General features: G+C 44.3%; 1 protein-coding gene across 1 annotated transcript in view; it reads left to right on the top strand.

Annotated features, from left to right (window-relative positions):
* LOC119970288 (low-density lipoprotein receptor-related protein 2-like) overlaps positions 1 to 24363 on the top strand; it is a 118483-nt gene that overhangs the window by 61786 nt on the left and 32334 nt on the right. Inside the window, exons 38-46 of the mRNA XM_038804667.1 lie at positions 402 to 524; positions 1152 to 1274; positions 4327 to 4692; positions 6317 to 6439; positions 6517 to 6639; positions 8757 to 8873; positions 8957 to 9082; positions 22185 to 22356; positions 22866 to 23090. Coding sequence (XP_038660595.1) covers positions 402 to 524; positions 1152 to 1274; positions 4327 to 4692; positions 6317 to 6439; positions 6517 to 6639; positions 8757 to 8873; positions 8957 to 9082; positions 22185 to 22356; positions 22866 to 23090 — 1498 coding nt within the window. The remainder of the gene's footprint in view (positions 1 to 401; positions 525 to 1151; positions 1275 to 4326; positions 4693 to 6316; positions 6440 to 6516; positions 6640 to 8756; positions 8874 to 8956; positions 9083 to 22184; positions 22357 to 22865; positions 23091 to 24363) is intronic.

Genomic DNA, 24363 nt, shown 5'->3' with positions numbered 1-24363 from the left:
CTGGAGAGCAGGTGACTTGTAGGGATGATAACTTATTGAAACATGTATTTCTGAAGGTTAATCTGTATTCATTCCCAGCATAAATGATAACCTAATTGTTTGTAAAGTAATAGTCTTTTAGTGAATTGATAGCTTTACTCTGAAGAAATTAAACCTTAATATAAACATGTAGGCCTTCAGTCTCAGCCTCCGTATGACTTACCCTAATGAAGTACAAGATGGAGCAAGCTAGTATTTAGTGTTCCTTGAATTTCCACCTTTTTTGCTTATCCTTTATGATTACATTCTTTTCTCCACTGTTTTTTACGTGGGGTGACAGAAACATGCTAAATTATTTGTACAAAAGGAGCTGTTCAATACTGAATACCTGCATGGTTTTAACACTTATTTCTATTTGCTAGCTAATGTGACCTGTGCAGCATCGGACTTTATGTGCCGGGACAGACAATGCATACCCAGTAGATGGCTGTGTGATGGTAATGTGGACTGTAAAGATGGATCTGATGAAAGTCCAGAAATATGTCGTAAGCATCTGCTTTATCACTCTTGTAATGTAAAGACTTTTTCATTGCTTATAGCCTCTGGGTATTATCACTTCTTGCCTCTGGATAGGAATATGTATTTGGCCTTTATTCGTGTGCACAAATTGATATTTTAAGGGGGTGTGGCATTTTTACATTTTTACATCTGGATGTAACCTAATAGCTGCAGCAGGTGAGATGATGGAGAACTTTCAAATGACTGACCAAATTCAATCCTGTGTGCCCCAAGTTCAGTTCTAGTAGTGGAAACCAATTCCATTCTGTAGTGGAAATACATGGATAAATCAGTGATTGGAGTCCGCACATTCTCCCCATGTCTGTGTGGATTTCCTCTGGGTGCTCTCGTTTCCTCCTACAGTTGAGATGTGCAGGTTAGGTGAATTGGCCATGCTAAAATGTCTAAAAGGGTTGGGTGGGGTTACTGGTTTGTGGGGCTCGGGTGGAGTGTTCTTTCGAAGTGCTGGTGTGGACTCGATGGGCCGGGTGGCCTTGATTCTCTGATTGAAAAACAAACTTGGCACCAGGAACTTGACTGAGCAGTCGTACAAAGCAAACTGCTTCTATTTGTGCATTTTTGAACTAACCTGACTTTTTTGGATGTTGTTTCAGACATGAAAACTTGTCCCATCCATAAAATCAGCTGTGGCCCTGGATCTTTCCAATGCATTCCTACCTCTTGGAAATGTGATGGTGAAAAGGACTGTGATAATGGCACTGATGAGGAGAACTGTGGTAATGTGGCACCAAACAAACTTTTTTAATGAGCTGTGATATGTCAGGATGAATATTGAGCACAAATGTCAATACCCACCATGAACTGTGCATATCCTATGCCGATGGGGGAAAACGCTTTGCTCGACTTAAAGAGGGTGCTAAATGTTTCTGTTTTCCCCCTCAGTTGTTGGGCACCAGCCTAACTAAGGCTGGTGGCCAGTGACCACTAAAGAGCCTTAATGGCAACTTTAAACTAAAAGATCTCATTCAGATCTGAAACTAGCAGAGACGAAACTCAGCAATTTACAAGATTTGAAGAATCACATGATCTTGCGTTCAAAATTTGAAATGCTGAAATTTGTCACAGGAGCACATTGCCACTTGTCACTTCAGTGTAGCAGGATGCAATTTGTACCTACTCCACAAAGACATCATTTCTAGGCCTCCAGTGCATATGATTTTCCAGTGGCTATTTATGTATGGCTGATGTGTCAATCAAGTAGGCTGCTTGTCGTGGATGGTGTCCAGCTTTTTGCAACGCAAATAAGATGTTATGTTGATGCTGGGGATTTGGCTGTAGGAATGCCAAGGACAGATGGTTATATATTTGGAGGTGGTCTTTGCCTGGTACTAAACAAGATGTTGTCTAGGTCTTTCTGCATAAAGGCATGGACAGGTTGTCTTTCTGCATAAAGGCATGGACAGGTTGTCTTTCTGCATATAGGCATGGACAGCTTCAACATTGTTAGGAAGGAAGGTAATTATGAAACAACTGAAGATGGTTGGGCCTAGGATGTTAACCTGAGAAACTTCTGCAGTGAAGTCCTGGTACTGAGATGCTCCCATTAACATATTGTGCTAGCTTTAACTCCAGCCAATAATTCCCATTCAATCCAGTTGTGCTAGGGCTTCTTGATGCCACACTGGTCAAAAACAGCCTTGATGTCAAGGGCAGTTGCTGACCTCTCCTCAGGAATTCAGCTCTTGACCAAGGTTGAGCTAAGGCTATAATGAGGTGAGGAGCAGAGTGGTCCTGGTGCGACCCAAGTGCTACTTGATGGCACTGTCCTTCATTGCTTTTTTTGATAGACTAGCATGGTAATTGGCCAAGTTGGATTTGTCCTTTTGTACACTACCTGGGCAATTCTCCAAACTGCTGAGTAGCTGTACTCTTTGGCTAAGGGTGCAGCTAGTTCTGGTGCACAAGTCTGTACTATTGCTGGAATGTTTTTGGGGCTCTATGGCCCTTGCCATGTGCAGTACTTTCAACTGTTAAGGTGGAGTGAATTGAATGGGCTGTAGACTGGTATCTGATGCTGGGGAGATAGATCATCCATTCTGCACTTCTGGCATTGTGGCCAATGCTTCAGCCCTGTCTTTTAGCACTGAAATGCTAGGCTCCCCCATCATTGAGGATGGGGATACTTGTAATGTTGTTGACTCCAGTATTTTTAATTGACCGTCATTCAAAAGCTGGATGTGGCAGGACTGATCTGATCCATCGATTGTGGAATCACTTAGTTCTGTACCATGTGTTTCTTTGCTATTTGTCCTCTGGAAGCTTCACCAGGTCTTCTCTCTTTTGGATATACCTGATGCTGCTCCTGGCATGCCCTCCTACAGTCTTGTTTGATCTCTTCATCTTCTCAATACTCTGGCAGCATTGGAGATTCAGATCTGTGGCCCTTAGCTAGAATATAGCTGTTTAGTTCCTATTTTAAATAGGAAAAGAAATCAGTTTGTAAAACTGAATCTGGGATGTGAACTCTTAATTAATGTAAGCAAATTACTTGGGTGTTAGTTAAGACATTTGTAGTAATTTTTCCAATGCCACGTTTGTGTGTGTGGTGGTGGTGGCGAAGGGAAGCCTGAGTTGTAGGCCTGTTCAAGTTAACATCTGTTGGTGTCTGTAGCACATTCAACTTTCTACTGAATTGTGACCCAGCCTAATCTTGTTTGATCTGTAATTAATGTAATAATGAAATATCTGTGAAATTTCGTTATATGAAGGTTTTTAATTATCAAGTTCCACATGCGATTGAAGATCATGGCATTGAGGGGTAAACTGGCTGTACAAATTGGAAGTAGGAATAATTAGCAGGATATATTCAGCAAGGTTCTGGAGCACTCCACTGTTCACATTTACTCTTGGGGAAGAATGGAGCTACTATTAATGTTTCTTGAGGCCAAGTTAAGCAGAATAGAGAGCAGTGTAGTTGGAAGTGTAAACTGACAAAGGGAGGTCAATAGATCTACCATGTGATAAAATTGGAAAAGGAGTACAATAGGGAAGTATGAGTCGCCCACTTTGGACCACAAAACAGTAAATTAGAAGTCATGGGACATCCACAGACACAATCCATTATATGGATCATTATTCTTGGCAAATATTCTGACATTTTAATGTTGGAATGTTGGTCTTTGTATAGTTGAAGCACTTCATCCAGATCTCAAAGTCCTCCTTGGACCACATCTAGAGAACTGAGCAACTTTGGACACCATGTTTGTGGAACATGGATCTGGCTCTAATTTATAGGCTTTCAGAGTGATATGACGTTTGTTCCAAGGTGATGGGTGTTTTCTGCAAATGTTTGATTGGTAGCACATATCCCTTCAATTCTTAGAACAATGATCTCCTTTGACAAACACTAGTTCAAAGGTGATGGATGGATACTGCTCCAAATTACTTTAATTCTTCAGATATAGTGCTAGAAGTTGTGGCAACTGAGTCTGGACTACTGGTTTGTGCACAAATTTTGGATGAAGTTCTCTGTTATGGGAAGTACTTTTCAGACATGTCACCTAGAGATTTCATTTTCCCTTGCATACAGGCTTGATCATGTAGTTTTTGATCTTGCATGAGTTCAAATAGGAAATCTAATTCGAATAGGAAATTTAATTCAACTGTACTTTCCTGTAAGTGATTATATATCCTACTGGTGTTTAAGCAGGCTTTAAGTGGCAATATTAATACTATTGTCTGCCTCTCAATCATATTGAACTGTCCTTTGAAATTACTCCAGATGATAAATACTTTTTTCAAGCACACTAACTTTTATTCATTTTCCAGGAACTTTAACTTGTGACCAAACAGAATTTACATGCTCCACTGGCAGATGCATTTCAATGGTATTTGTCTGCAATAGTGAGGATGACTGTGGTGATGGAAGTGATGAAAAAGACTGTGCAAAATCTCCTTGTAGCCCACATGAGTTTCAGTGCAATAGTTCTGAATGCATCCCCTTGAGTTGGGTGTGTGATACAAATGCTGATTGTGTGGACCAATCTGATGAATTGCCAGACCGGTGTGGGCACATCCATCCTCTGACATGTTCACCAAATGCCATTCGGTGTGACTCTGGTGAATGCATCCATAGTTACTGGTACTGTGATGGAGATGCTGACTGTAAAGATGGGAGTGATGAAACCAACTGCTGTAAGTAGTCCAAGCTTTTCTGCTTTAGGTATTTGGGTGACTGTTTTGGTGTTGTCATCTAGTTGTGATTTTAAGGGGGAGGTGGGGTGAGGTGAAAAAGTGGGCAAGAGGTTAACCCAGGTGCTATCTAACGATTGCATCCAAGGAGCATATTGAGGAAGGCCATTTGGCCTGTCTGCCCTGTCTACAATTGGTTAATTCACAGATGTAGGTTGTACTAGTTTTTGCCACCCGTTGGCCATCTTTAGCCAAATTCAAAACTGTTCATTATTGCTCCAGAATCCACAGCCCCAGAGAGAAAGAGGATCCCATTGTCACCGTTGTGGTGTGCTTGTATACACTGCATATCCCATTAGTATTAACAGCTTTTTCACAATGAATTCATTGCAGTGTTAATGTAAGCCGACTTGTGACTTGTGCATTTGGGGCAGCCAAAAGTATTTGATCACACTTAACCTTTTGCATATTAAAATTTTCAAGGACCACACAAATGGCTGTGTGAAACTGTTTTGAAGAGGATCGTTAAGACCATCCAATTCTTCCACTGCAGTTCTTGATCTCTTCCATTCTGATTTTTCTCTTGATATCCAAAGTGTGATCTAACCTTCCCATCTATGGAATCCTTGGAAACTTCCTGTTTACTTCCGCATAACTCTTGTACCACCACCTATAACTTTGGGTACACTTTGTTTCATTGAAATAATAATCTTTATTGTCACAAGTAGGCTTTCATTAACACAAATGAAGTTACTGTGAAAAGCCCCTAGTTGCCACATTCTGGTGCCTGCTTGGGTATACTGAGGGAGAATTCAGAATGTCCAAATTATCTAACAGTATGTATTTCGGTACTTGTGGGAGGAAGCCAGAGCATCCATATGATAAAAGGATGGTGTCATAGATAGATCATTAAGATAAATGTTGCAGCACATTCTCTTCAATTCTGTTTTTATTTTTGCTGATTTTATGTAAAACTTTAGCTTTCATAGAATTTACAGTGCAGAAGGAGGCCATTCGGCCCATCGAGTCTGCACTGGCTCGTGGAAAGAGCACCCTACCCAAGCCCATACCTCCACCCTATCCCCATAACCCAGTAACCCCACCTAACACTGAGGGCAATTTAGTCTGGCCAATTTACCTAACCTGCACATCTTTGGACTGTGGGAGGAAACCCACGCGCACACTGGGAGAACGTGCAGACTCCACACAAAGTGACCCAAGCCGGGATTCGAACCTGGGACACTGGAGCTGTGAAGCATTTGTGCTAACCACTATGCTACTGTGCTGCCCTGGAAGTCCATGTCACAACTTCTGTGAAACTGTCTATAAATGGGAGTTGGATTAGACATCACCAGACCCCTCACATTCATGTTCTTTTTGGTGCTCAAATTACATTCCATAAACAATATGGGGCAAGAGGTACTAAAATAATTTGAGATTTTTGTCCGCTTAATCCAATAAGCAAATTTGTAAAAGCTGCCTGGGAGAGAAACTGAACTTTGGATAAGCAGCTGTTGTCAGACATTAGCTGTTTGTTTTAAAACTCTATGGATGACCTACATGTGACATGTTGTTCTAACCTGCAGCTGATCATGACCTACATGTGACATGTTGTTCTAACCTGCAGCTGATCATACGTGTCGACCGGATCACTTCAGATGTGGCGATGGTGCCTGTATCCATAATGACAGGAAATGTAATGGACTGAGTGACTGTCTTGATGCCAGTGATGAATCTGGCTGCAGAAGTGGTAAGTGCATGGTGTCACCTGGAACAACTGACTGACTGAAGAACTTTATTATAAATGTATTTCCTATCTTTCTGCAGCAACAGATTGCATGGGACCCACTAACTTTAAGTGTGGCAGTGGCGAATGCATTGATGTAACAAAAGTCTGTAACCAGCATCAAGACTGCAGGGATTGGAGTGATGAACCATCCAAAAAGTGTAGTAAGTAGTGAATTAGTAACATTGCAGGCATATAGAGCTTTGATTCTTGATTTACTAATTTGAACCCATTTCGTCCTGCAAAACAAAACCTGCACAATACTTGGCTAGAGTTACAGAGCTTTTAATTGTACTTGGTACTACTAAGTGTTCTAATCAAGTAATAGTGCAGTGTGATTCTGGAAATGGTTTTTGGCCATGCTTTAAACCTAAAGACTGATTTTTGTCATGCAGTGAATTATGACTTTTATTATACTTGTATTCAAAAAATAACAAATAAAAAAAAATAAATAAATATTGGACTACATAGCACTGTGGCACAGCGGTTAGCACTGCTGTCTCACAGGTCCAGGGTTCAATTACAACCACGGGTGTCTGTCTGTGTGGCGTCTGCACGTTTTCCCAGTGTCTGTGTGGGTTTCCTCCCGGGTGCTCCGGTTTTCTCCCACAGTCCAAAGATGTGAAGATTAGGTGGATTGCCATGCTAAATTGCCCTATGGTGTCCAAAAGGTTGGGTGGGGTTGCTGGGTTATGGGGATAGAGTGGAGGCATGGATTGGGTGGGGTGCTCTTTCTGGGGCCTGGTGTGGACCCGCTCGGCCAAGTGGCCTCCTTCTGCACTGTACATTCTTAATTCTACACTAGTGGGCATGGAATTAATTCACTTTCCACAACCATGTTTTTGCAAACTATCATGATCCCTTTGTGGATCCATAAGTCAAAAGAACCACACAAACCCCCAGTAAAGACATTTCAGATGCAAGGTTTCACTTTTTTTGTGAAATGTATAATTCAAATTAAACATCTAATAGTTGGTTTGAGCTAGTAGGCAGTGCCTTTAGCCCAATTTCTGCTGCAGTTCCTAAGTATTCCAGTCCCTTTCAAGGACTTAACCAATTCTCTGCAGACACTGGGTTATGACCAAGCAATCCTCTCCTGTGGGCATTTGTTTTTCTGGAATCTCCCCAGCTTACAGCTTCTCCTTCCTTGGTATCTGTTCTGGACCCTGTGTGCCACCAGCCACTATTTAACTTGGTGCTGCTTTCAGGTAAAGGAATTACCATTATCCAAAAACTACTAAGGGATATAAAGTCCCTCTAAACTGAAATGTTTGGGGAATCTAATTATTTTTAGTGCAAATTTTCCTTGCTGTTGGCTTCTAGCTGGAGTATGAATTATGCAACTAAGCCTTGTGATGAAATGTTTCTGGGACGGAATTTCCCCCCCCCCCCACCAGGTGGGAGAATCGGCGCGGCGCTGTACAAATCGTGCCACGCCGCCGGGATGCAATTCTCCACAGTGCAGAGAATCGGTGCCACGTGGTACCGGTCGGGGTATGCGCCGACTCTCTGACCCGGCTCTAGCCCGAATGGGCTGAGCGGCCATCAAAAATCAGAGTCCCGCCGGTGCCATTCTAACATTCTGAACCAGCAGGGCCTCTGCATTGAAGGGTCTGGGGGGGCGGCCTGTGGGGAGGAGGTGGGTCTGTAGTGGCCTGGCCCGCGATCGGGGCCCACCGATCGGCAGGCTGGCCTCTCTGCCCCCCCCCCCCCCCCCCCGGCCTCCTTTCCTCTGCGCCGGCTCCTGTAGCCCTGCCCCATTTGGCATAGGGGCCAGCGCAGGGAGGAAGGCCACTGTGCATGCACTAGTTGGTGCCAGCCCAACTGCACATATGTGGACCCAGCGACGGTGCGTTCAGGCTGGGATTGGCAACTGATCAGCATGGGCTGCTCCAGTGCTGTCCTAGCCCCCTGTGGGCCGCAGAATGGGGTCCCGGAATGGGTGCCGACGCCCAAGTGTAAAACCCCTATTTTTATTCTGGCGTCAGCACTTAGCCTCCCAATGGGAGAATCCCGCCCATGATCTGTTTGTGGAGGAGCTCACCCCACTCCGACTTGGGCATCTCCATTAGAATACAAGTATATGGAACTGGTAGGATCAACTTAAGCCGATAGAATATTGAATTGAAATTGCATCAGATTGAGTCAAACTTGCCTCTGCAATGCAATAAGTCATGCTTAGATATTGTAGCTTATTAACAAAACAATTGTATGCATTAAAAATTGGGGAAGTTATTTTATTGGGAGAAGTGTTCTAAAATGATTTCATTCTTTTCTCCAGATGTGAATGAGTGCTTGGATAACAATGGCGGCTGCTCTCAAATCTGTAAAGATCTGATCATTGGCTATGAATGTGTTTGTCCCACTGGTTTTCAGTTGATTAATGAAACTTGTGATGGTAAGTTTACCTCACTATTATTCTACAAGGAAATAATAAGTCCTTTGATGAAACTCTAAAGGATATTGGTGCTTTATTTGCAGATATTGATGAATGCAATATTGCTGGGACCTGCAGTCAAACTTGCATTAATTTAGAAGGAAGCTATATGTGCGCATGCCAAACTGGATATCAAATGGATCCAGCTAAAGGAGTTTGCAAGGCTGTAGGCAAGTATTTTTTTCAGTTGAACATCCAAGGGGATTAGCTGTTTAATAGATTAATAGACTCGTATCCAGGAAGCGAACCCAGACTGTTTTTCTCATTGTAAGCGGGACCGGTAAAATGGTAACTAAATTCTTTGAGCAAGTGACAGACTTACACAACTTGGGAATTTAGTAATTGGAATGAAAGGAAGACTTCCATGGAATTGGGGGAAACTTCTACTTGTGGAGTGGAAGCCTGCTTTTCTGATCTTGGCTCCCAAATTTTCAATTGTAGTCGTGATATACCTGACTACTGTCCAATAGCTTGCTACTCGGTTTCTATTGGGACATTTAGGACATTGACAACTGATCTATCGAGCTCCATACCTTGGGTGTCGCATATTGGATGGCATAATCATTGAGAGGAAGTACTCAAATGATTGAAATCGTTAAGTTGCCAGGGCCAGATTGTTTCCAAAGTTACTGAACGCGTTTAGGGAGGAGATGGCTGATGCTGAGGATGACTTTCCAATCCTCACTTGACACAGGAGGTACAAAGGACTGGAGAAATGCAAACTTGGTTCCTTTGTTTAAAACGGATTGAAGGGAAAGCCAAACAATTACAGGCCAATTAGTCTTGAGTCAGTAGTCAGCAAATTAGTAGAATCAATCCTGAGAGATAGGATTAACTGTCACAAACCAGGCATGGACCAGAGAGGAATAGTCAGCATGGACTTGTTAAACAAAGCTCTTGCCTCACAAATTTGATTGAATTAGGAAGTAACGAGAAGGGTTGCTGAGGGTAGTGCAGTGGATGTGGTGTACATGGATTTTAGCAAGGTGATTGACAAAGTCACACATGGCAGATTGTTTAAGGAAGTGAATGCCTATGGGATATAGGGTGATGTGGCAAACAGAATTTAAAAAAACTTGGCTTAGCAACGGGAAAAAGGGTGATGGTTGATGGCTACCCTTGCAATTGAAAGATGTTTAAATTGGTGTTCCACAAAGTGGTGGTGTTGGGACCCTTGCTGTTTTGTGTAATGATTTGGATGCGATAGGGAACATGATTGGGAAATTGCAGATGACAAAGATGAGTGGTGGACAGTGGAGAGGATAACTAGCCTTCCAAACGATCTAGATGGTCTGGTGAAGTAGACGGTCAAGTAGAAGAAGGAATTTAACGGAATTTGTTGAGGTCATGCATTTAGGGAGGTTAAACAGGACAAATGGGAATATGAATATATGAAGACCGGTAGATGAAGTGAGATCTTGGCGTACAGGTACACGGGTCGCTAAAGGCAGAAGTTCAAGTAGACCAGGTTGTTAGAAGCACATGGAATGCCAGCAGAGATGTAGAATATAAAAGTAAGGATGTAATGTGAGAATTGTGTAAAACACTGATGATGCCACAAGTAGAATATAGTGTGCCGTTACCAGGAAGGATGTTATTGCTCTGGAGAGAGTGCAGAGGATATTTACAAGAATTTTGCCAGGGCTAGAAAAGTGTGGCTGAGGAGAGATTGGGTTGGTTGGGTTTTTGCCTTGGAACAAAGGCCGGGGGATGACTTAATTGAGGTGTATAGAGATGGGTTGGACAGGATAAAATTGTTTCCCCAGTGCTGAATTCTAGAAACGGGGACAAGGATTTGAGAGAAGTGGCAGAAAGTGTATTTTTTTTATACAGAGGGTAGTTGGAGTCTGGAATTTGCTGCCAGGGAGGGTAGTGGAGGCAGAGACCCTTAACTCCTCTAAATGGTACCTGGATCTGCACCTTGAGTGCTCTAATATACAGCGCTATGGACTGGTTGCAGGAAGGTGGGATTCGAAAGGGCACCTGGGTGTCCTAGGGCTGGCATAGACCAGATTGGCCAAATGGCTTCCTTCTGTACTGTAACATTTTTCTCTGATTCTATTTTACTTTAAACTGAAATGAAAAACCTGTACAGTTCAGTCTGTCATGTTTATAGACATCACTAGGCAATCTAGGTCTAAGCTGTTGAAGTAATTTGGTCAGGTTGAGCCTGAGCCTCTGAGGAGCTGAGGCTCTTTTAAACTTCTAGCTGTTCCTCAGCCTTTTTCAAGGTCACTGTTTCCCTAAGGGAATTATCTGGATCTAGTGCTATATGTTCATTCTGCAAGTGACAATTGTCCTTTCTTTTGATTTACACCAAATCTATCAATATAACCTGTTGGCATTAACTACAGTTTCCCTGCATTTGTCATGAACCTTGAATAATTATCTCATGCAACTATTGCTGGACTGGGGTGGGACGGTGGTTACCATTGCTGCCTCAATGCCAGGGATCTGGGTTCAAATCAGGCCTTGGGTAACGAACTGTGAAGTTTGTACTTTCTGCGTGGGTTTCCTCTGGGTGCTCTGGTTTCCTCCCACAGTTCAAAGATGTGCGGGTTAAGTGGATTGGCCATGGTAAATTGCCTTGTGCTCGTGGGTTAGGTGCATTTATAAGAATGGGCTCGGGTAGGATACTCTTTCAGAGGGTTGATGCTGACTTGATGAGTTGAATGGCCTCCTTCTGCACTGTAGGAATTGTGATTCTATAACATGTATAACACATGAAATCTAGCTTGAGTGCAATTTCCCACTGGCCCACTCCCTTGGTATTTACCAAAGTTTTCTGAAAGCTCATATCTACCAAGTTTCCCACATTTCTCCACCCTTGTGACTTTCAAGGTTTTGCCAGGGACCATTTATGATAAAGGGTATCCTGTCTCTAAACAATTACACCCCTTAATAACTTTGGTATGGTCCAGAAACTACTTGTAGCCATTGAATAATGAGTCCGCATCGGGCACAAGTCCAGTTTTGGGTAGGGAATGCCCTGCCGAGGCTGCACTGTCACATTTCCTGAGGAGCTCTGTTTGCCTTTGCAGGTAGACTGGTTGGGGGGGCGGGTGGATCCTCGAGCCCCCCTGCACCCCACCTCATAGGGCAGGGCACCCTGTTCCAATCCCTAGTGTGGGGGAAAAATGCCACCTGGATGCCATGGCACTGTCTGGTGGTGCCCCTGCCAGGCTGGCACTTGGGTAGCCATGCCACTGGTGGCATCAGCATTGCTAGGGTGCCACCCTGCTCAGAAGCCAACCCTGTCCCGCTTGTAGAGACCGGTGCTAAATGGTGCCCAGCTTTTTTTTTGGGGGGGGGGGGGGGAGGGGGGTGTTGTGTGAGGGTTCTTGCTAGGGCCGATAGATCCTGGGGGCTGATTTAAATCTCTGATCATGACATATATAGCTAAATCTCTCGTGGGGTGGGTGTAACGACCGTCTGGAATTCCAGAAGAGACCTTTGGGATATACTGGCCACATCCTGTCCTAATTCTGGCCGGATGCGGCCTGTAAGTAAATCTCACCCAATGGGGTGATTCTCCGCGTCCCAGGCCGGAGAATCTCCACAATGCCCAGACACCGATGTGGAGAATCGGCGCCATTTGTGCTGGCGCGGCGCCGGCTGCAGGAATCGGTGGGGCCACCGATTCTCCGGGCCAAGCGGCCGCTCTGATACGACAGTCTCACCGGTGCCGGTCGCTGCTGGCGGGAACTCTGGGAACGGTGGGGGGGCTCCTTCTCCGGGGGGGGGGCTCCATGGGGTCTGGCCCATCAATCGGGGCCTACTTCCTGGCCCAACTGTGCATGCGTGGGTTGGCACGGCACCCATTTTGTACCACGTAAGGATGTTGGAGCACCATGAACCGTGCTGGCCCCCTCATAGAATCATACGTAACCGGGCCCGGTTCGCGCTGTCATGAAACGCGACTACATTCAGGACGGTGCAAACTCTTGGCCCCAGTACTGGAGAATTGCCCCCAATGTTTCCAGTTGACCTCTCCTCAAATCAGTTTCTCACCACAGATGCTGCCTGACCTGAATTTCTAACTTTCTGATTTTCAGCATTTGCAGTACTTTGTTTTATTATTCATGTGACCTGTCTGTCTTTTTCTTCCTTCCCATCTGTTGTGTTATGCTGTTTCAAAGGCTGCTACTTGATGCAGTCTTAACTAAAGGATGCTCCAGACTCTGAAATGAGTTCAATGTGTTTATTGAACAATTAACACAGTTCTCAAATGAGTTCGACTTTCTGCTAATCTAACTGTAGTATCTCAGCCTAACTGTACCAGCTTGCTCTAAGCCACGTGCTGGGGTGTGATGCTACTGATCAATCCTGTCTAACTCTTGATGTCTGTCTGTGGAAAGAGGCAGGGTGTGTGCGCCTCATCCCTTTCATTGTGTTTATGTCATGTCCCCTTGTGGTGATGCCACCTGTGTCCTGACTGCCCATTGGTTGTGTCCTATTGAGTGGTCTTGCATGTTTGCATATCATGACACCATCCCTGCAAAATGTTAGGCATTGCATCTAATTAAATGCTTTCACTGGCAAACTAGTCCTTGTAGACTTAATGCAATGTATGTCATTGTAATGCCAGGGAAAGCAATGGTTTACACTTGCCTTGAAACCATGCTGACCTTAGTGTAGGAACTATACACACAATGAGACAGGAGCCGAGTTAATCTCTGTTCCAGTCTGAAACTTGCGAGCAGCAATATCTGGGAAGCAGCAAGATACCTTGAGGGAAAAATTGAGAAACTTGATGAAACCTTGACCTTTGGGGATCTTGATGGACTGGATGTGTTTCCTCCTTGTGGGTGAATGCCAAACTAGTGGCCGCTGTTAATTTTTTTCATAAAAAGGGGGCTCACCCATCTCCAGAGGGTAATGAGTCTTTGGAACCTGCTTCCTCAAAAGGCAGTGAAAGCAAAGTCTGCTTTTAATAACAGAAGTACATTATATGATGAACAAGGGGTTACAATCAAATGGCCGTAAACTTATTGAATGGCTCGAGGGACAAGGTCTACTCCTAAATTTAATGTTTTTCTGCATTGCTCTTTAAAGCAATGTGGTAAGCCCCAGGAGGCTAGTTGGGCCCTATTCACCCACTTCATTTTTTAACTGACTTCTGGTTCCATGAATTTTCCTCATGCCTGTAGGACACATCTGCAGTCTATTGAAGATTAATTTTGTGAAGTACGCTGTAGCATCTTATTGCTTGTCTAGCTCTGCTAGATTGGTATGGGCTAACTATTGCCAGTCTGTTTCCTGTCTTGGATATTAAAATACCAGTGTTCTGCTCACATCTTTTCTAGTTGATCGACAATCCTTGACTATATTAAATTATCTAAATTGTTCAATTAAACCAAGGCAGATATCGGGTGGGATTACCACGGCGAGTCGACCCACCCAGTGGGTTCTGCTGACCCCTGTTGACAATGGAATTTCCTGGTAACAGCATTCCTCATCTCCAGGAAACCTGTGCACTGGTGTGGGACTGGAATTTCCTGCCAGCGTGAACAGTTGGTAAATCCTGCCCTTTATCTTCAAAGAGGTGACTGAGTCACCTTTTACAAGAGATAATTTGTGTTTCCTTAAAATGCAAGTAATACTACTAAGCTGAACATGTTTCAACAATGATGTGGAGATGCTGACACTGGACTGGGGTGGGCATAATAAGAAGTCTCAACACCAGGTTAAAGTCCAACAGGCTTATTTGAAATCGCCAAGCTTTCGGAGCACTGTTCCTTCATCAGGTGACATGGGCATACGGTATCGTGCTTCTCCCAGAATATTGCTGCTCGTATGTTTCGATGAGGCTGGAACAGATAGATTAGCTTGTCTCCGCTCATTGCATGTAGTTCCTACACAAGGTCAGCATGGATTCAAGGCAAATGTAAACCATTGTTTTCTCTGGCTTTACAAGGACCTCACCTGATTAAGGAGCAGCACTTCAAAACTTATAGAATATAGAACAGCACAGAACAGGCCCTTTGGCCCTCGATGTTGTGCCGAGCAATGATCACCCTACTCAAACCCACGTATCCACCCTATTACTCCGGGTCGTTCCCCTGAGTAACAAGTATACCGTTTTGGATACTTGTAGGGGGGACGACTTACCAGGGGTAAGCCATGGGGTACGGGCCTCTGGCATGGAGTCTGTCCCTGTTGCTCAGAAGGGAAGGGGGGAAAGGAGTAGAACATTAGTAATTGGGGACTCAATAGTTAGGGGCACAGATAGGAGATTTTGTGGGAGCGAGAGAGACTCGCGTTTGGTATGTTGCCTCCCAGGTGCAAGGGTACGTGATGTCTCGGATCGTGTTTTCCGGGTCCTTAAGGGGGAGGGGGAGCAGCCCCAAGTCGTAGTCCACATTGGCACTAACGACATAGGTAGGAAAGGGGACAAGGATGTCAGGCAGGCCTTTAGGGAGCAAGGATGGAAGCTCAGAGCGAGAACAAACAGAGTTGTTATCTCTGGGTTGTTGCCCATGCCACGTGATAGTGAGATGAGGAATAGGGAGAGAGAGCAATTAAACACGTGGCTACAGGGATGGTGCAGGCGGGAGGGATTCAGATTTCTGGATAACTGGGGCTCTTTCTGGGGAAGGTGGGACCTCAGGATGGTCTACATCTGAACCTGAGGGGCACCAATATCCTGGGGGGGAGATTTGTTAGTGCTCTTTGAGGGGGTTTAAACTAATTCAGCAGGGGCATGGGAACTTGGATTGTAGTTTTGGGGTACAGGAGATTGAGTATAGAGGTCAGGAGCACAGATTTGACTTTGCAGGAGGGTGCCAGTGTTCAGGTAGGTGGTTTGAAGTGTGTCTACTTCAATGCCAGGAGTATATGAAATAAGGTAGGGGAACTGGCAGCATGGGTTGGTACCTGGGACTTCGATGTTGTGGCCATTTCAGAGACATGGATAGAGCAGGGACAGGAATGGTTGTTGCAGGTTCCGGGGTTTAGGTGTTTTAGTAAGCTCCGAGAAGGGGGCAAAAGAGGGAGAGGTGTGGCGCTGCTAGTCAAGGACAGTATTACGGTGGCGGAAAGGATGCTAGATGTGGACTCTTCTTCCGAGGTAGTATGGGCTGAGGTTAGAAACAGGAAAGGAGAGGTCACCCTGTTGGGAGTTTTCTATAGGCCACCTAATAGTTCTAGGGATGTAGAGGAAAGGATGGCGAAGATGATTCTGGAAAAGAGCGAAAGTAACAGGGTAGTTGTTATGGGAGACTTTAACTTTCCAAATATTGACTGGAAAAGATATAGTTCGAGTACATTAGATGGGTCGTTCTTTGTACAATGTGTGCAGGAGGGTTTCCTGACACAATATGTTGACAGGCCAACAAGAGGCGAGGCCACATTGGATTTGGTTTTGGGTAATGAACCAGGCCAGGTGTTAGATTTGGAGGTAGGTGAGCACTTTGGAAACAGTGACCACAATTCGGTGACCTTTACGTTAGTGATGGAAAGGGATAAGTATACCCCGCAGGGCAAGAGTTGTAGCTGGGGGAAGGGCCATTATGATGCCATTAGACATGACTTATGATGTGTAGGTTGGCGAAGTAGGCTGTAAGGGTTGGGCACACTGGATATGTGGAGCTTGTTCAAGGAACAGCTATTGCATGTTCTTGATAAGTACGTACCAGTCAGGCAGGGAGGAAGGGGTCGAGCGAGGGAACCCGTGGTTTACCAAAGAAGTGGAATCTCTTGTTAAGAGGAAGAAGGAGGCCTATGTGAAGATGAGGCGTGAAGTTTCAGTTGGGGCGCTTGATAGTTACAAGGAAGCGAGGAAGGATCTAAAGAGAGCAAGGAGGGGGCATGAGAAGTCTTTGGCAGGTAGGATCAAGGAAAACCCAAAAGCTTTCTATAGGTATGTCAGGAATAAAAGAATGACTAGGGTAAGAGTAGGGCCAGTCAAGGGCAGTGGTGGGAAGTTGTGTGTGGAGGCTGAGGAGATAAGCGAGATACTAAATGAATACTTTTCGTCAGTATTCACTCAAGAAAAAGATAATATTGTGGAGGAGAATGCTGAGACCCAGGCTATTAGAATAGATGGCATTGAGGTGCGTAGGGAAGAAGTGTTGGCAATTCTGGACAAGGTGAAAATAGATAAGTCCCTGGGGCCTGATGGGATTTATCCTAGGATTCTCTGGGAAGCCAGGGAAGAGATTGCTGACCCTTTGGTTTTGATTTTTAGGTTATCATTGGCTACAGGAATAGTTCCAGAGGACTGGAGGATAGCAAATGTGGTCCCTTTGTTTAAGAAGGGGAGTAGAGATAACCCTGGTAACTATAGGCCAGTGAGCCTAACGTCTGTGGTGGGTAAAGTCTTGGAGAGGATTATAAAAGATACAATTTATAATCATCTAGATAGGAATAATATGATTAGGGATAGTCAGCATGGTTTTGTGAAGGGTAGGTCATGCCTCACAAACCTTATCGAGTTCTTTGAGAAGGTGACTGAACAGGTAGACGAGGGTAGAGCAGTTGATGTGGTGTATATGGATTTCAGTAAAGCGTTTGATAAGGTTCCCCACGGTCGGCTATTGCAGAAAATACGGAGGCTGGGGATTGAGGGTGATTTAGAGATGTGGATCAGAAATTGGCTAGTTGAAAGAAGACAGAGTGGTAGTTGATGGGAAATGTTCAGAATGGAGTTCAGTTACGAGTGGCGTACCACAAGGATCTGTTCTGGGGCCGTTGCTGTTTGTCATTTTTATAAATGACCTAGAGGAGGGCGCAGAAGGATGGGTGAGTAAATTTGCAGATGACACTAAAGTCGGTGGAGTTGTAGACAGTGCGGAAGGATGTTGCAGGTTACAGAGGGATATAGATAAGTTGCAGAGCTGGGCTGAGAGGTGGCAAATGGAGTTTAATGTGGAGAAGTGTGAGGTGATTCACTTTGGAAAGAATAACAGGAATGCGGAATATTTGGCTAATGGTAAAATTCTTGGTAGTGTGGATGAGCAGAGGGATCTCGGTGTCCATGTACATAGATCCCTGAAAGTTGCCACCCAGGTTGATAGGGTTGTGAAGAAGGCCTATGGTGTGTTGGCCTTTATTGGTAGAGGGATTGAGTTCCGGAGCCATGAGGTCATGTTGCAGTTGTACAAAACTCTAGTACGGCCGCATTTGGAGTATTGCGTACAGTTCTGGTCGCCTCATTATAGGAAGGACGTGGAAGCTTTGGAACGGGTGCAGAGGAGATTTACCAGGATGTTGCCTGGTATGGAGGGAAAATCCTATGAGGAAAGGCTGATGGACTTGAGGTTGTTTTCGTTAGAGAGAAGAAGGTTAAGAGGTGACTTAATAGAGGCATACAAAATGATCAGAGGGTTAGATAGGGTGGACAGCGAGAGCCTTCTCCCGCGGATGGAGGTGGCTAGCACGAGGGGACATAGCCTTAAATTGAGGGGTAATAGATATAGGACAGAGGTCAGAGGTGGTTTTTTTACGCAGAGTGGTGAGGCCGTGGAATGCCCTACCTGCAACAGTAGTGAACTCGCCAACATTGAGGGCATTTAAAAGTTTATTGGATAAGCATATGGATGATAAGGGCATAGTGTAGGTTAGATGGCCTTTAGTTTTTTTTTAACATGTCGGTGCAACATAGAGGGCCGAAGGGCCTGTACTGCGCTGTATCATTCTATGTTCTATGTTCTATACCCGTAACCCAACAACTCCCCCTGCTCTCTTACCTGCTCTTTTCATTGGCCGTCTCAATTTCTCAGCTCCTCTCACCCACTCTAACCTGTCTCCTGAACTTGCAGCATTCTGCTCTCGGGTCCAACCCTGACTTTGCCATCAAAGCTGACACTGATCTCTACCTTGCTGAGGCTGAGTGCCAACTCTCAGACACTTCCTCCTACCTCCCCCTGGACCATGACCCCATCACAGACTATTACTTGTTTCCAGGGCTGTCACTGACCTTGTTGTCTCCAGAGATTCCTCCACAGCTTTCATCCTCAGTCTCTCAACCTCAGCTCACTTCTACCTCCTCCCCAAAAGCCACAGAAGTAGGCCCGTGTCAGCCTGTTCTGCCCCATCAAACTAATCCCTTCCAAACTTGACTCCATATTCTCTCCTTGTCCAGTTACTTCCCACCTACATCTAAATTCCTCTGACATCCTGGTCATATCCACACCTTCCAGTTCCCCAGCTCTAACCTTCTCCTCCTTTTATTTAAGCATTTTAAAAATAAACTTAGAACACCCAATTTTTTTTTCCTATTAAGGGGCAATTTAGCATAGCCATCTTTTGGGTTGTGGGGGTGAAGCCCATGCAGACACGGGGAGACTAGCCAACTCCACACGGACAGTGGCCCAGGGCCGGGATTCTAACCTGGGTCCTTGGTGCCGCAGTCCCAGTGCTAACCACCTTGATTCCTTGAACAGAGGCCTGAAACAATCCCTTCCATCTGGCTGAACTTGTCCTTTCATTCAACAATTTCTCCTTTTAACTGTCACTTCATCCCAATCAAAGGTGTGGCTATAGGTACCCACATGGGCCCCAGTCTCTGTGGGGGAATTGGAACATTTGAGTCCTACTCAGGCCTCATACCACAGCTCTAGTATATCAACTGTTTCGGTGCTGTTGTGTTCCTGTCTGGACCTGGAAAATTTTTATAAAATTGCCTCCAACTTGCATCCCTCTATCACCTTCATTTGGTCCTCTGACACCCCCTCTATTTCCATTTCTGGGGATAGATTGTCACCTAGTATCCATTTGAAAGCTCAGACTTCCTCAAATGCAGCTCTTCACACCCCACATCCTGTTAGGACTCCATCCCATTCTCCCAGTTCCTTTGCTTCCATTGTGTCTGTTCCTATGCCACCTTCCCAAACAGTGGTGTTGACATGCTGTCTTTCCTCTTCAATCATGGTTTCCCACCATTTGTGGTTGACCCATCTCCTGCATCTTGCTCTCACCACTTCCTCCTCCCTCCCAGAACCAGGTCAGGTCCCCCTTGTCTTCATTTTTCACTGCACCAGCCTTTGCATTCCAGGAGTCATCCCCTGCCAGTTCCACAACTTTAGCATGATGCCACTATCAAACATGCCCTTCCCCTCATTTACCCTGCTAGCATCCTGCAGGCACTCTTCCTCTAGAATACCCTGGTCCACTCCTCCATCACCCCCAACATCTCACTCTCTTCCCACAGTACCTTCCCATGCAATCGCAGAAGGTGCTACACCTGCCCCTTTACCACCTCCCGGTTCACTGTCCAAAGGCACTTGCACTTGTCAGGTGAGTCGGCACCTCCATCTCCTTCAGTCTGGTCTATTTGGTGTTCCCAATGGAATCTAATCTACTTTGAAGAGACTAAACGCAGATCGGTGACTGTTTTGCAGAACCCCTTCGGACTGTCTGCAAACAGGACTCGGACCTTCCTGATACTTGCCATTTCAACTCTGTCCTGCTCTTGTGTCCACATGTCTGTCCTTTGCCTGCTGAAATGTTCCAGTAAAGCCCGATGCATACTGGGGGCACATCACCTCTTCAGATTAGGCATGTTACAGCCTTCTGGAATTAACAAATATAATTCAACTTCTTCAGACTACGAACACTCTTCCACCTTCACCCTATTTTTATTTATCAATTCGTTTTCAGTTCTTCCATCGTCACCACTGACACCCCATCCCATTTGGTTCATCTATTCTAAGTTCATTGACACATTGCTTACCCATTTTCTCCCATTAACATATTCTGATCTCTTAATGTGCCACTATTAGCACCCTTCTTAGCCTTGATCGCCACTGTCCAAGACACATTGTCAATCTCTACCTATCACTGGCCCTCTATCTAGTCCCAGCACTCCACACCCCTCACAACAGTATAAATACGATCCCATGTTCCTCTAGCATTGACAGTCATCCAGTTCGTAAGGTTGCCTCCCTTCTCTCTCCACAGATGCTGTCAGACATGTTGAGAGTCCAATATTTTCTGTTTGTAATAGAACTTGTCACAGAAACATAAAATTTACAGTGCAGAAGGAGGCCATTCAGCCCATCAAGTCTGCACTTAAAGCCCATAAATCCAGCCTATCCATGTAAACCAGTAACCCCACCTAGCCTAACGGCAATTTAACATGGCCAGTCCACCTAACCTGCACCTTTGGACTATGGGAGGAACCCGGAAGAAACCCACACTAATATTGGGACAACGTGCAGACTCCGCACACAATGACCCAAGCTGGGAATCTAACTTGGGACCCTGGAGCTGTGAAGCAACAGTTAACCATTGTGCTACCATGCCACCCTAACATGGTCGATAGGGCTGAGTTTGCCAGTGCCTTGGTCGATGCTGGGTGGTCCATCTGGCTTCTTTCCTTTTGTTATTGGCTTTGTAGCGGTTTGGTACAGTCTCAGTCAACTAACATTGCTGTGGATTTGTAGTCGCATGTAGGCCAGCCAGACCAGGTGAGGACAACCTAAAGGGCATTAGTGAATGTTTATGACAATTGTTCCATGGTCAACATGGAACTTTAAAGTCAACATTCAGAATTATTGGATTCAATCGGCAATGGTGGGATTTGATCCCAGGTCCACCAGAGTCCCCAGGGTCTCTAGATCACCAGTCCAGTGACAATACCACTATGCCACCCAGGGCCAGTGCTAGGAATTGCGGGCCCCATTAGAAAAGTGATGGCGGGGCCCCTACTCTACAAAAGTAAAAATTTATGTATGTTTATATTTTGTGTAGTATTCTCGTCTTTAACCCAAAAAAAACATTAAATGCTTGATATACTAAAATTTTGAAACTTACTTACCCGGGCAGAAGGATTTAGCAGCGCAGGGCTGAAGGATTTGTCGACGGTAATGCGGTGCGTTCCCCAAAAGTAAAAACTACCCTATAGTTCCTGTTAGAATACAGAAAAGGCTTCAAACGGTAACTCTGTAGCCGCTGGCGCGGGGCCCCCTTAAGGTGCAGGGCCCAATTTGATGAAATTGGTCAAATAGGCTTAAAACCAGCCCTGATGCCACCACCTCCGTTGAGAATTCAGAATGTCAAAATTACCTAACAGCAAATCTTGACCTGTGGGAAGAAACCAGAGCACCCGGAGTAAACCCACGCAGACATGGGTAGAAAGTGCATACTCCGCACAGTGACCCAAGCCGCGAATCGAACCTGGGACCCTGGCGCTGTGAAACAGTGCTAACCACTGCTACTGTGCTGCCACGTATATACGTTGAATAACTTGCTGCATAAATGCCTTGGCCTTGAGGTAAATCTGTTGGTCAAGTAAATTTTGAGGGACGCTAAGTTTCCTCTCTTTGTTAGGAGAGGAACCATACTTGATCTTCACTAATCGCCATGATATCAGAAAATTGGGATTACACCACAAAGAGTACAGTCAGGTTGTCGCACAATTGAGAAATGCTGTAGCGCTGGATATTGATGTGGCAGAGCAGCTGATCTTCTGGGCTGACTTGGGACAGCAGTCGATTTTCAGGTAATTAAAGTTCTAATTTATTGCCCTGCATCTTGTAGCTGACCTTGTCCAAAACTGCCCTAGTTAGCTCCAGTATTCAATTTGGACAGGTTTACAAACACCTCTGTCTCCTTTGAACATTTGTAGCTGATTTCATTTTATTTCCAGAAATGTTTAGTTGATCTACAGGTGGGTTTTCATACTTTTAAATGAAACCAATAATCACCTCAAACATTTACCTGTCAAATTGTCTTATTTTGTTTAAACCTCTTCTTCAAATCATGATCAATACTTACATGATCCAGGGAGCCATTCAATTACTTAATGTCAAATATGCCAAACCTTTTTGACTCCACTTAAAAAACAGAAGTGTTTCAGAAGCATGTCAAGGTGCAGCCTGCATGGTGACTTGAAATCAATTATAACCATACAGTATTGTGGTGTATTAATCGATATGCAAGTTTGTTTTGACTTTTGCATGCAAGAATAAATGGTTGGAGTTTGTTTACTTGATTTTTTTTTTTCTGCAGTATGGTGATGGCAAAGCACAAAGGCAGCACTCCTATTTCCAGGATTGTTAACAATGTACAAATTCATGTGGGAATTGCTGTTGACTGGATCTACAACAATATTTACTGGACTAATATGGGTGCGAAGACCATATCTGTTGCAAGCTTTGATGGATTCCGAAGGAAAACTCTCTTTGACCGCAACCTGAGGGAACCAGCTTCTGTAGCAGTTGATCCACTATGGGGGTATGAGCTTTGCCTTGAATCTACTAATAGGGCATTGAATTAATTTGCTTTAGCTGGTGTTTTCAAAACTTTTGTGACCAAAGGTTTTTTGGATGATCAGGTACCAATCAGATGACCCAGTAACTACAGATGCTCACTTATGGTTTGTATTTTGGATTACAAAATGATTTGGGCATGAGTCATTTTTTTTTCCTGTGCTGATATTTTTAAATTAGAGTTGTCTACGATGGTCTCATTCACTTTTTTTTTTTACATTTCTCTTCAAATATTTAAAAAGTTCAATGTAGTATATTTATTGTCCCAACTCCCTTGAAGTTAATTCTGTTCTAACCCCACTGCCACCCCTCGCAGCCCTGTTTTTCTGAATCACTAACCCAAAGCTACTACCCAATTTTATAAACTTGCATTTCCCTTGTTTAAATGCATGAAAACCCCCATATTTTTAGCCTTCACATCTAAAGCATATTAATGCATACTCTGAATCTTTTTTATGCATGTTTCATACTTCAAATCATTCCTAAACTGATTACCAACCCTAAACCGTATCTGCTCGTTCATCATGTTTTTATATTCATTGCATTAATGGCACTTCTGTCTGTTTGTCTATGCTTCAGTATCCAATCAATTTTATATTTGATTTCTGATGTATGCAACTCTGTACTGCATATGGTTCAAACGTTTTCATGATTTACTGGAAGAGCTGCTTGCATATGCAAGATTGGAGCTTTTAAATTATCATAACAGTAGGACATTTTTATTTCAAATCACGCCTAACGAGAGTCAAATTGTGGTTTTTGGATTGACATTTTTTAAAGCTATTTTCTTGAACGCTTTTTCATATTGCTGATCAATACAATATGCAATGTACCTGTGCAATTTCTCATTGACTCCAACCTTCCAACCATTCTGGCTGACAGGATCTTCCTGTCCTGCTAACGGTGCACCCTTACCATGTGTTTCTTGGCATAAAGGGGTGCATTCAACAAAACTGGACCAGAAGATCCTGCTGCTGGTCAGTGGTGGATTATGTAGAAAATCCCATCCACTGTGTACAGATGTGTTGGAACCTTGCAGTTGGAATTGAAATTTTGCTGTATCATCGTGTTTTTTTTGGTTCTCCTGAGCAACATCCTGACTTTAACATGTGGAACCATTTGTTAGTGGAGAATAGTAATTAGCTACTTTGCAAATTCAAAATAAAATTGCATTGGAGCCTTCATTAGTATTTGTGTGCCTAAAGGAACAGTTCACCGTTTTTTCCAGTTTCCTGGAA

Source organism: Scyliorhinus canicula, chromosome 8, assembly GCF_902713615.1.
Source record: "Scyliorhinus canicula chromosome 8, sScyCan1.1, whole genome shotgun sequence".
In the NCBI taxonomy this organism is placed as follows: Eukaryota; Metazoa; Chordata; class Chondrichthyes; order Carcharhiniformes; family Scyliorhinidae; genus Scyliorhinus; species Scyliorhinus canicula.
This window is presented reverse-complemented; position numbering and strand designations above follow the sequence as displayed.